The sequence below is a fragment of the Erpetoichthys calabaricus genome, chromosome 9 (genome assembly GCF_900747795.2).
Source record: "Erpetoichthys calabaricus chromosome 9, fErpCal1.3, whole genome shotgun sequence".
Taxonomy (NCBI): Eukaryota; Metazoa; Chordata; class Cladistia; order Polypteriformes; family Polypteridae; genus Erpetoichthys; species Erpetoichthys calabaricus.
In genome coordinates this window covers 76,775,686-76,789,445 of record NC_041402.2, presented here as the reverse complement: position 1 = coordinate 76,789,445, position 13,760 = coordinate 76,775,686, and the positions used below count along the sequence as shown (strand labels likewise).

The 13,760-nt window shown below is 40.3% G+C and overlaps 1 protein-coding gene across 2 annotated transcripts in view; it reads right to left on the bottom strand.

Annotated features, from left to right (window-relative positions):
* phlpp2 (PH domain and leucine rich repeat protein phosphatase 2) overlaps positions 1-13,760 on the bottom strand; it is a 213,412-nt gene that overhangs the window by 21,062 nt on the left and 178,590 nt on the right. For both annotated transcript variants that reach the window (XR_007935807.1, XM_028809782.2), the window contains exons 15-18: positions 10,994-11,124; positions 10,497-10,610; positions 4,667-4,861; positions 4,134-4,365 (exon numbers count right to left, since the gene is read on the bottom strand). Coding sequence is in view for 1 of the 2 variants with exons in the window: in XM_028809782.2 (XP_028665615.2) it covers positions 4,134-4,365; positions 4,667-4,861; positions 10,497-10,610; positions 10,994-11,124 (672 nt within the window). In the remaining variant the exon portion in view is untranslated. The remainder of the gene's footprint in view (positions 1-4,133; positions 4,366-4,666; positions 4,862-10,496; positions 10,611-10,993; positions 11,125-13,760) is intronic.

Here is a 13,760-nt window from a genome sequence, read left to right as displayed (position 1 = left end):
GATACTAGATGTGGCAGCCTCGTTTTGTGGTCACACTAGTTTAAAGTGTATTTTTTTGTGTGGTATTTAATGTGGTTTGCATAGTTTTATTTTACAATTAGACTTGTTCGTACAAGGTCTAACAATTAATTTCGCAAACTCATCTTAGAGAAAGTGCTACATACCTCAATGCTGAATATCACTACAGTCACTTTTGAAGTACTTTCTTTGGGAAGCTATGCACCGACGCCAGCACCTAGTCCACCCTTCAAAGCAATGTTGGAACTCTTTTTTTGGAATGGCTATCAGAGCTGTCATTGTATTACGCTTGATGTCCTGAATGTCACCAAAATGTTGTCCTTTCAATATTTCCTTTATCTTTGGGTAGAGAAAAAAGTCACTGGGGGCCAGATCAGGGGCCTCATGTATAAACGGTGCGTACGCACAGAAATGTTGCATAAGAACGTTTCCACGTTCAAATCGCGATGTATAAAACCTACACTTGGCGTAAAGCCACGCACATTTCCACGGTACCTCATACCCTGTCGTACGCAAGTTCTCCGCTCAGTTTTGCAGACTGGCGGCACCCAGCGTCAAAGCAGTGCTACTGTTCCTGTGTTTCTTAGATCCACATCCACAACGGCAGCTTTATCAAATACACTGAAATTAACCACATATCGTTCATAAATTTAATGCATCTGATTGTAATTAACCTGTAACAATATAATGGTCCACAGAATGGTCAAACTATTCTAAATACCATAACTGCTTTAGCGTTGTTACTCTCGCTTCACTTTCTTCTTCTTCTGTCAGCTGCTCCCGTTAGGTGTTGCCACAGCGGATCATCTTTTTCCATATTACTCGCACTGCACCACTCAGAGTATTTATATCACTGTATCTGAGTGTGAATCACAGATCTACAGCAGAAATTTATCGGTATACAGCATCAAACACTCTCTGCCTCAGCCATTCGCTATTTGAACTGCTCTCATTCGACCAACGCTTCACAGCCTTTCCTGTTCACAAACAGTTTCATCCCAAGAACTATACATGCACTCAATCAGTCCATCAAGTGCTCCTTGTAGGACTGTTTGTACTTGCAAGTTACCATGAGGTAATTGTACTTATGATACAGTTATGATATTGCACAACCTGAGCCACTTTATAAAGTGCGTATTTACATATGATGACGATATCATTTTTAAGATGAAATGCAGCAAAATATGCTGATTATATTATACAGATAAAACTTTAACTTTAACTACACGGTGCCGCAGCGCTAGCGAGCTTGAGCTTCGTTCACGGTTTTTTCCTGCCTCGCGCTGTTTTCATGCTGTGGCTGGCGCGACACTGGAAGGATAGATGGATAGAATAGTTAAACATTACGAAGATATTTCATTGTTCCTTAAAAGTTTTGAAGAATCGGTGTTCTAAGCTTACAGATGGCTTAACGTCTATTACAGAGCTGATTGTGTGGCGATTGGGTATTTGAAGAAAGAAAAATAAGGACAGGAATTGGGGGTTAGTACGTTTGAAAAAGACAGTACTTCTGTAATAAAGCATTTCATTGAAGGTCGTGCATGGCGCAGCAAGCATCTTGCTGTAAGACATGAACAATCACTGCGCCACCGTGTTCCCATGTTTAATAACATGCTTTAACTCCTGTCATCATGAAGATGATATCACGTATACTTCTCAGTATTTTAATTACTCAGAGAGCTGTAATATTACGAATGTAATGGATTCTGTGTCCTGTCGGAGGAAGAGCACGTAGTGATTCAGGCACATAGAGCACATATAAGATCAAATACACAACAAAGCATATAACGTGCTACTTTAGTTACGATGGGATTTGAGAAACTAGTAAATTAAACGATTTTAAGATGAAGTTTATGATGTTCTACTTTAATGACAAAATAAACTACGTGATTAAAGTAGAAATTTCGAGATTAAAGTTGACATTTCATGCTTTTTTCACACTGTGTGCCTTTTTTTTCACTGTACCCTAATAAGCTTTCATATGACATTCAAGACGGTGGGCTATGAGTCGCCTTTTCATGCCAACTTTGATATGTGACAACTTTTTTACTTCGGGCACTGTGCGACTTCATGAACTTGAGCTTTCGAGTTTCTCCGACACGCTATGTCACTCAATCAACTTCCTTTTGTTGCTTATATAACTGTTTAAACCAACAAATTGTATGTTTTTCTTTGCCTCCATTTGGTATTCACTGAAATTCTTCTATTTTTCTATTTTTTCTAGTACTTTTGCCATTGCCTTTTCACAGAATGCTGAGCTTAAGGGCTATTTATATTGATTTGCATATTCAAAGAGGTGTAATTCTGGGAGGAGTTGGGGCGGGACAGCAAGCGCGTGCACGTGCGTTTATTTCCACGCTGAGCGGGATTTATGTAGCAGAAGAACGCGGAAGTTGGCGAACGCACAGATTCCTGCATCTGGATTTTTCTGTGCGTAAGCACATTTCGGCTTTTGTGCTTACGTCATGTTATAGTGCGAATTCTACGCACGGCGTTATGCATGAGGCCCCAGATAAGTAGGGAGGGTGTTCCAATAAAGTTATTTATTTACTGGCTAAAAACTCCCTCATGGCTGTGTGAGCTGGTACACTGTTGTGATGCTAGAGCCATGAGTTGTTGCCGAAAAGTTCAGGTTGTTTTCATCTAACTTTTTCATGCAGCCTTTTCAGCACTTCCAAATAGTAAACTTGGTTAACTGTCCAGTTGGTGCAAACTCATAATGAATAATACCAATGATAGCAAAAAAAGTTAGTAAAATCGTTCTAACTCTTGATTTGGACTGACAGAATTTTTGGCCGTGGAGAATTGGCTGACTTCCATTGTGCACTTTGATGCTTTGTTTCAGAGTCGTATTGGTACATCCATGTTTCATCACCAGTGATAACACAGCCCAAAAACATCATCTTGCCTCTCCAAAAGGTCTTGGCAAACTTCGACTCTCTTTTACTTTTGTTCATTGGTGAGCTCCTTCGGGAACACTTTTGCACACACCTTTCTCTTGCCAAGATATTCAGTTAAGATGTTTCTAATTCTATCAATGTTTGCTTGGTCTGCTATGCTTCTCACAGTCAGCCGACAATTTTGACGCACAATTCGACACATTTTTACAATGTTTTCAGCAGTTCTGCTTGTTACTGGCCACCCTGACCTCTCTTCATCGGTGACGTTTTCTCTCCCCTCAGAGAAATCCTTAATCCATTTGTACACTGCCGTTTTCTTCATGGCATTATCCACATAAACTTGGACTAACATGTCCCAGATTTCACTTTCACTCTTGCCAAGTTTAACAAGAAATTTAATGTTTGTTCGTTGATCTAATGCAAGCTCAGACATTCTCGCGATGGCACACAAGAACACGCAACAACAATAATGAACACCACTCAGCAAGACACCGCCACATGTTGACACAAACACAGCTGTGAGACACTGATATACCGAGGTTATGAAACCTTACCGAGCTGTTGGAACAGTGCTGCCAATGTAAGCTCACAGTGGCAAGTTCACAAACTTAATTGTCAGACCTCGTATGTTTTTGTTTTTTGCTATTTCACTAAACACTTTTTTTCACACAACTAGTCTGTGCTTGCCAGGTGGTGACTGGATTGAAATATTTAATTATCCTAATAACCCTTTCTGATCAGACCCATAGGGAAATGGTCAAAAGTGTCATAATTGACTATACTTTTTTTAGTGGCTAAACTATTGTCTTTTTAGAGATTGTAATTGTATTTTATTGAGCCCAGTAATTTACGCACCTATATTAAATCTATCTTAATTGATTAAGACCTGTGTGGTGAGAGAGTTTGGTTTTTAGGATGTCCCCTTCCTCCAATAAACTAAGGGTGGCACAGTCCTTTTAACTTGTAGCCCTCAGGGAGGCTACATTTATAATAACACAAATCTAAATTATGATGATTTCAACTACAATGAATACATTTTTAACAAATATAAAATTAAACATAGTAAGGCTGTTAAAACGTGAAAGGTGGTAACTTTGTTTTATAAAGTTTATGAACTGTTAAAAAAGTGTGAAAACAAATACAAGCTGACATCACTACAGTTAAGTGCATACAGATTAAAAGACAAAATAACCCAATACATGTGGACCTTAATACCTCTGTAATGATGGCCTTATTGGCTTTCATGCGTCTGGTTTCTTCTGGGCTTTGTTCCAGGCTAAATACAACAGAGAGTGGCAGAGGCTGCCCACCACGGCACAACAATGCTTGACATGTGCCAACATTTGCTACTGACAGGCTGAAGTAGGTCCCAGGATCTGCAGGGTCATGATGTATATAGCAGAGCACAGCAGATGCTCCCAACTTTTGCCCAGCCATACCAAGTTTCCTACAAAATAGAAATGTCATTAAAAAAATTAGCAGTTCCTAAAAGAGATGTCCAATTACAAATAGAAATATATACAGTAAAACTACATATGGCTCTCTTCCATCAGTAAAACATACCAAGTAATCCAAACATACTGTATTATGTAATAAATGTTTTAATTTTGTTTTACTTGGCTTATTCCCAAATTAAATTGTAAGAAAGCATGGCTACTGAAAAAAAGTGACCCCTGACTTTCTGTCTATGTTACTCTAAAGTTACTCCTAACATTCATTGACAAAATGACTGTGCTGTGTTAAGTTACCTGTGTGAACTAAGAAAGGTATTGGTCATGTAGATGCTATCAAGAGCTGAGTGTTGTGTTTCATCCAACAACACATCCCCCATGGTGCACTGCAAGAGACGAGGTACCTCCTCATTTCGATCACCATCAAAGATAGCGTATGTTGCTTCCACATTATCTCCAAAATTGTCCATCGCTAACACTGATAAACACAACCTTGAAATACAGTAAAAAAGTTCAAATTTTAACCACATACCTGAAAATGTTTAAATAAAATTATACTTTAAAATATATTATGGAATTAGAGATATTAAAACTAGTCTTTAGCACTTGCCAAGGTGCTCAAGGAAGTTGGATTCAGTTGCTAGTTTGGTCACTATCTGGGTAAAGCTTGCACATTCTGTACGTCCTGAAGAGTTACTTCCTCACTTCCTTCAAATATTGCAATCACAACTTGGGATTATTTGCAAGTAAAAAAATGGCACTGTATGAACAAGTAAAAGTTGTTACATTAGTGCAGTCTGTGTTGGATTAGTAATCCATGCGTATCTGGTTATTGCTCAGAGGACAGTTCTACCATTAGAAGCTGTAGGCTTTCTGTGATCTTCCCATGGAAATAAGTTGTTCAAGAACTGGATGAAAAGAAAATGTTATCATCTGTTGCTAGTGGTTTTTCCAATTATACTTGTTATTACTGGATGGCAAGAGCTATAAAACATGATGTCCTCGGAGCAACAGAAATGCACTATTAAAATGTGGGTCTATTATAAGATTTGCTTCATCTTTTTAGCATAGTATTCAGTAAGTGAATAAGAAGCTGCAGCAAAGTTTGGAATCATCAATAGGTTAACTTATCAATGTTGGAGCATTTCACATTTTTTATTTACTTCATTCAAGAGTCAGTTATTACATTTATGTTTATTAAATATTTTTGTAACAACAAATCATGCTCAAAAATAATAACAATAATAGAATGCTTAGCTTTTTAACAGCACTTCACAATGGAGTTAAACACAGAGCACAGATTCACGTGTTGTTCCTTAGTAGCTTTAATGCACAGCAGATTCCAATTTAAGTGATGTGAAAATGGCTTCAATTGATATATGTCAGTGGTGGAGGGCCTGTGACTAACATTTGTTCAGTTTCTTAAACATAATATTTTCGACAGAATACCCAAGTGTAGTATCCTATAATTAGTAACTGAAAAATAACTTAATACAAAATGACCAGTACTAGCATAAAATCACTATTACTGTCCTATAAAGGGGGTAAAGCAATTGAAATAAGCTGCTCATATAGTTATTAATATTAGTTAAAACACAACCATCCATCCATCCATCCATCCATCCATCCATCCATCCATCCATCCATCCATCCACCCATCCATCCTCTTCCGCTTATCCGAGATCGGGTTGCAGGGGCAGCAGCTTGAGCAGAGATGCCCAGACTTCCCTCTCCCCGGCCACTTCTTCTAGCTCTTCCGGGAGAATCCCAAGGTGTTCCCAGGCCAGCCAGGAGACATAGTCCCTCCAGCGTGTCCTGGGTCTTCCCCAGGGCCTAATCCCGGTTAGACGTGCCTGGAACACCTCACCAGGGAGGCATCCTGATCAGATGCCCGAGCCACCTCATCTGACTCCTCTCGATGCGGAGGAGCAGCGGCTCTACTCTGACCCCTCCCGGATGACTGAGCTTCTCACCCTATCTTTAAGAGAAAGCCCAGACACCCTACAGAGGAAACTCATTTCAGCCGCTTGTATTTGCGATCTCGTTCTTTCGGTCCCTACCCATAGCTCATGACCATAGGTGAGGGTAGGAACATAGATCGACTGGTAAATTGAGAGCTTCGCCTTGCGGCTCAGCTCCTTTTTCACCACGACAGACCGATGCAGAGCCCGCATCACTGCGGATGCCGCACTGCTTCCCCATCCTGAGATGCCGGATGGTGGACCAGAAACTCCTTGAAGCCATCTGAAAGTCGTTCACCATGGCCTCCCCAAACTCCTCCCACGCCCGAATTTTTGCCTCAGCAACCACCAAAGCCGTATTCCGCTTGGCCTGCTGGTACCTATCAGCTGCCTCCAGAGTCCCACAGGACAAAAAGGTCCCTTAGGACTCCTTCTTCAGCTTGACGGCATCCCTCACCACCGGTGTCCACCAACGGGTTCGGGGATTGCCGCCACGACAGGCACTGACCACCTTACGGCCACAGCTCCGGTCAGCCGCCTCAACAATAGAGGCACGGAACATGGCCCATTCCCAGGATGTGGTCGAAGTTCTGCCGGAGGTGGGAGTTGAAGCTACTTCTGACAGGGGACTCTGCCAGACGTTCTCAGCAGACCCTCACAACACATTTGGGCCTACCAGGCCTGACCGGCATCTTCCCCTACCATCAAAGCCAACTCACCACCAGGTGGTGATCAGTTGACAGCTCCGCCCCTCTCTTCACCCGAGTGTCCAAGACATGTGGCCGCAGGTCCGACGACACGACCACAAAGTCGATCATCGAACTGAGGCCTAGGGTGTCCTGGTGCCAAGTGCACATATGAACACCCCTATGCTTGAACATGGTGTTTGTTATGGACAATCTGTGACGAGCACAGAAGTCCAATAACAAAACACTGCTCGGGTTCAGATTGGGGGGGCCATTCCCCCCAATCACGCCCTTCCAGGTCTCACTGTCATTGCCCACGTGAGCATTGAAGTCTCCCAGCAGTACGAGGGAGTCCCCAGAAGGTAAGCCCTCTAGCACCCCCTCCAGGGACTCCAAAAAGGGTGGGTACTCCAAACTGCTGTTCGGCGCATACGCACAAACAACAGTTAGAACCCATCCCCCCACCCGAAGGCAGAGGGAGGCTATCCTCTCGTCCACCGGGGTAAACCCCAATGAACAAGCTCCAAGTCGGGGGGCAATAAGTATGCCCACACCTGCTCGGCGCCTCTCACCGGGGGCAACTCCACAGTGGTAGAGAGTCCAGCCCCTCTCAAGGAGATTGGTTCCAGAGTCCAAGCTGTGCGTCGAGGTGAGCCCGACTATATCTAGCCGGAACCTCTCGACCTCACGCACTAGCTCAGGCTCCTTCCCCTTCAGAGAGGTGACATTCCACGTCCCAAGAGCCAGCTTCTGTAGCGTAGGATCAGACCGCCAAGGTCCCCGCCTTCGGCCACCACCCAACTCACACTGCACCCAACCTCCTTGGCCCCTCCCATAGGTGGTGAGCCCATGGGAAGGGGGACCCATGTTGCCTCTTCGGGCTGTGCCCGGCTGAGCCCCATGGGTGCAGGCCTGGCCACCAGGTGCTCGCCATCGAGCCCCACCTCCAGGCCTGGCTCCAGATGGGGGCTCCGGTGAGCCACGTCCAGGCAAGGGAAAACGTTGTCCAAAGGTTTGATTCATCATTGGAGGTTTGTTGAACCGCTCTTTGTCTCATCCCTCACCTAGGACCAGTTTGACTTGGATGGTCCTACCAGGGGCATAAAGCCCCAGACAACAGAGCTCCTAGGATCATTGGGACACGCAAACCCGTCCACCACGATAAGGTGGCAGTTCAAGGAGGAGTAAAACACAACAATTCGTTAAAATTATATAAATACGTAAGAAATCAGAAAGAAACTGATTTTTAGTATAATAAGAATGTGAAAGGTTAAAATAATCTTAACTATTTTGATGCCAGTCTGAAGACACACAGAATCAAAAGTGGATCTTGGGGTACGGACAAACGGTGACGCTTGGTCAGTCTGTTGTGTTTTATGCTACTAAGTAATCAGCACCAAGTAAACTGTAAACCTATTCCATCCTTGCTATTAGTGGCCAGCATGGCCTGATCTTCTGCCCCCAGATCAAGTACAGTTTCATTTCCTAACACGTATTTAGGATTTGGAGTGATAAGGGTCTTAATTCACTCTGCGATTGTCATGCGCTGTTACACATGGATACAAATCTGGAGAGCAGGGTTTTAGCAAAACTCACTTGCACTGGGCATCCCAAGCGTCTGTCAGACAAGAAAAAGTGGAAAATATACGAGTATACAAGTTCAAACAACCGCTCTCAAGGTAAAATTGAAACAGTAAACTAATTTGTAGCTGAAGTCACACCGTTTTAAGATGGACGAGTACCACAAATTTGCTAGTGGTTTTCAATGGGAGGTTTTGAAGAGTACAATCTATTCAAGATATCTCAAGAAAAAATTAACTGTCTTGAAAAATAAGAGACAAATATAAACAAAACTTGTCCACTGTAGACCGAGTTGTTTCACATGGACAGACAGTGCTGCATTATTTGCGATCACACCTAGAAAACTGGATTAATGAGGAAAGTATGGTGTAATACAAGGGTCACAGAAATAAGGGTACAAATATTCTGGCGAACAAGGTTTGTGAAAAAAGGAAACAATTTACCATTGCAATGATTTTCTGTTTTTGGGTCAGTAGATCAAAATCTATCATCAAGAAACTAAGGATGTCATTAGATTAATGGAAGGATCTTTTCAATGTAAGAGCTTCATTATTTTTAGCTACTGTTACTCCCAATTTACATCATACTATACAATAAACTAACTTTCTTAGTTTATGCACTATTACTAAATTCAGAAATCCTTCCTTATTGGAGACTGTGAACTGCTGACTGCAGAAGATTATTTAGTTTTATTTGCACCACCTAATCTTGGGCACTAAAGTTGCTCATTACCTTAAATGTGGTAAGGAACAGGTTTAACTGTAGTGATGCTGTTGGGAATATTACTTCACCACAATATTTTGGCACTAAATGTGCATATAAACTTGTCACAATTCTTAATAATAAATAGTTAAATATTATAAATGAAGTATAAAGATGTAATATAACATGCTCGGACTAGGGATGTGTAATATGTATTGTCTATGATAATACCTTAATTGTTGTTTAACAATGTGTGTACTGACAGTATTAAGTATGTCACTCACTTTACAAAAAACAATCAAAAACACGCCGCAAAAGTCCATGCATTCAACGCATCATGTTGCCTAGTCTCTCAGGGCCAAACGTGATTCTCAAATAAGAATACATGCCTTGGAGACAGCCTGTTAAAAAGTTTGTAGTGTACAGTGGTGACATTCTGTGCTGGAATAGCTTACACGCACAAGGCTTCTTCCTTCAAAGCAAAAGAAACTAAACAAAAGATTTAATGCTGAGAGAAAACAAAAAGCTAAAATTGTTGTTATCAGTTCAGGAAATCAGTAGAACAAGGTAACTGAAGGTTAATTATTACTTTGTACATTTTAATGAGTGATGTGACTAAGAGAAGTGTTTGAGAAGTGCTTCTGTCTGCTAAGATATCTTTGTCATTTTGACTATTACATCAGTGTCATAACAGTGAAAACAGTTTTGATAAGCATTGTGGTCTATGGATATACCATGTGTTAAAATGCTGCGAATACTTTGGCATGGTATGTTTGTATTTCCCATTATACAGTAATGTTAACATCCTTTAGTTATTTTTTTAGTCGTGACATGAGACGGTGGATGCTGTGCACCCTGCTGCATGCTTCAACTGATGTTGTTAGGCAGATTTGTTGTTCTGGGTGTATTGAGTAATAAAGATCCTTTCACTTTTTGTCTCACATTTTTTTCTATCTTGAAAGTTCCTATCAATCTTCTTGTCCTGACCTTTTGCCTTTACGAACTTTGTTATTACTCATTTTGCATCTCCTGGCTTCTTTGACTGATTTTTTGCAGAATACAAAGCTAATGAAATATTAGCTTTAATGAAATAGTAGCTAATACTGAAATACTACATAGTCTTTGTTTGTTTGGAGTCTGTACCATGACTTTCGGAGTCATTCAGCATACACAGAAAAAAAATGAAACATGTCTTACTTATTCCTCTGTCCAGACATTTCTGAATATCCATGGTTCCAAAGAGTTGAGGATCCTATAGAGTCACCTGTCAGACTTGTTGGCTTCTGGTCCAGCTTTAAAGTGGGAATGTGGCTAAAATGATTAAAATCAAGCACAATGGGGACAAGGTGTAAAAAGATAATTATCTAAAGTTTTAAAATAAAAATCTTACCTAGTAGCTAAAAAAATCCTTTAAGCACAATTTTATTAGCACAAGTAATTCATTCAAAGTTCAAGTGTACCACTTTATGATTAAAAGACCCCTTTTTGATTTTTTACAAAACATACAAACAGTAAATGTGGCCACAATCCTCAAAGAAGTACAATAACATGCACAAAAGGCAAAATAAATAGCTTTATGTGGAAAAAAAAGTACTTAAAATGAGAAAAAAACACACTTTTATAAATTGGAGTATCTTTAGCAATTTTGTCAGAGAAAATTATGTCATAGGATATTTCTACTATAAGAGATTTACCTGAAAAGATTCAAGGTTTTGTGCTCCAAAATAAGATTTGTGTTACCACTCAAATCCAGTTCTTGGAGTGTTGGAGGAAGTGATTCAGGCAAGGCAATCTCCGTCAGTTCATTGCAGCTCAGATCCACCAACTATAGAAAAAGAGTGACAGGTTTATCAAAACATTGTAATTTTTTTTTTAATTTGAAAATTATGTCAAAGAATGATGCCTGAAACACGCACAAATGTGAAAGTGTTAATATTTACACAATATTCTAGTGTTACTTCACAAACTAACAGATCACAACAGGGAGAGTTACAAGAGGCTTTAAATAAAACAGACTGCCAATCTATTCGATTTTAAAAAATACGAGATACTTTCACATACAGTACATACAAGATGTTTTCACGTAAGAAGGGGATACTATTACGTATGTATAATTCAGATGTTTTCTCTTACGCATGGGATATGTTCACGTACGTACAAGATGTTTTCACGTAAGAAGGGGATACTATTTCGTATGTATAATTCAGATATTTTCTCTTACGCAGGGGATACGTTCACGTACGTACAAGATGGTTTTGCGTATATACAGTATGGGATACTTTCAAATATGTACGAGATGAAGTTAGATTAAAAAGATTACAGAAGTGCACTTTGGGGCTACCTAATTACGACTTTACCAATTCCATGGTGCTTCAGTTCGACACCACTTGTGTCTCTTGTAGTGTGGTAATATAAAAAGCAGACAGGTGGGCATTGATTTATTAAAGGACTGTGGTATGTTTAGGTATGTACTTTACATTTTACAGTTATTAGTTTGCACACTTGTACAGAGCCTCTGTGGGAACATTGTGTATTTTTTTGGGGGTGGGGACAATTTAGTGCATACAACTTACGGTCTCAGTCCCATCACTTACTATCTGGTGCCCACCACATACTATCTTGTGCCCATAAAAGTATTCCATACGTATGTGGAAACATCTTGCATGTACATAAAAGTATCCCATACATATGTGAAAGTGTCCTACACTTATGAGGTATTTTCACATACATAAGAGATAAGGGTTATCCCATAATTTTTTTTAATTGTGTGGTTCAGAGCTTCCATAGAGCTTCCATAATTCAGGAATAAAAGTTAAATTTGAATAAACTAGTTGGCGTAGATGGTAAACAGTATGATTTCCATCTTTCAGTATTTATAACAGAATTCTTTGTTTGGATGTTCTAAATATGTTTACATGTTCTTCCAGAGAATGCTTTTATTTAATCAAACCAAGAAAATGCAATCAAGCTCAGTGTAGACTAAATTTGTTCATTATGATATGAATATGTTCCATAATGGACCGACATCCTCAGAGAGGATTATTATCTTGCAACTGTTGCTGCCAGGATACCTATACAATACACAGAGTGGGGACGTGTTGTGTTTGTCACACATAAGGGAAGAAGTTTACTGTAATCTCTACAGGTAACAATACTACTATTACTACTACATCTTTTGCCATCTGTGTCACTGTACTGGAAATAGTGAAGTAAAACAAAATCCAGGTTAAACTTCATGCTTTAAGCTACCCACAGCATAATCAAGTTGCAGATGGCTATATTGCTGTCAAGAACTGATACAACTGATCAGTGGAGATCTTGAGATACCCTCTGGCATTCAAACACTATGCTGTTTACATACAATGTGTGTCTTGACAATACACCTCATATTTAACCTGAACTATCAATCTGCAATGATGATACTATGTATCATGGACCAATGTTGTGTTCTTTTGTAAAACACAAGCTGTGCAAGTGAAAGGAAAAAAACAGTAAAGGATATTGTCACAAAAATAAATAGTGTATATGGTGGTTAATACTAGTTAATGAGGTTTTTTTTGGGCTACATGCATTCAGTCTTCCCTTCCCACTCCAGCAGCAGACAGGACAATGCTGGTATCATCAGTTCTCTTTTGAGTCTGACACAAATAGCTTTCTTTGCCTATTATATATCACATTGGGAACAAATCAGATCTATCGGTCTGTCTGTCTGTCTATCTATCTAATCTAATCTAATCTAATTTAATGTAATCTAATCCAATTTAAGGGGATAGGTCTTCAGACCTCCTTCAATGTTTTTCCTCGTTCATTTACTCTCACTGTACTATTACTAAGTCATTTTTGTTTTTGAATAGATGTTTAAGTGTAACATTACCAGTGTAGGAGGAGAATGAGCATCCCGGCCAGGGTTATTACCTGGATGGGAGGCTCAAGAGGAATGACTGAGAGATTGGTCAGCTGGACGAAGGGACAGCTTTGTGCCTGGCCGGTGTGAAATAAGGGTTGGACCAACAGAAACCAGAACTTGGGAGTGGTTCCATCCACCATACACTAGGTAGCAAAGAACCCAGTTGAGACACCTGCAGTGGTGCTATGGAAATGGAAGTGCAGCCCTGTAGGGGTTCTTTAGGATCGGTAGAGGGCACTGTCAGGGGAGGACCACCCTACTTTGTCTATGGCCCGGACATTCTTCCTAGAGGAGACAGAATGGCTCTGGAAGCATTCCCAGGTCCAGCGTAAAAAGAAGTCCACTGGCACGCATGGATGAGTCAGAGTCGGTAGGCAGCGGGTAACACTCAGTGGAGGAGAGAAGGAGAAAGAATTGGTGATTTATTGTATTTGTTTGTTACATATTTGTGGCATATTACTGGAAGGAGATTACTGTGAAGGTGCATTGAGGAATAAATATTCTTTATTTTATTCTATTAAAATGTGGTGAATTGTTGTGTCTGTGGTTTGGGT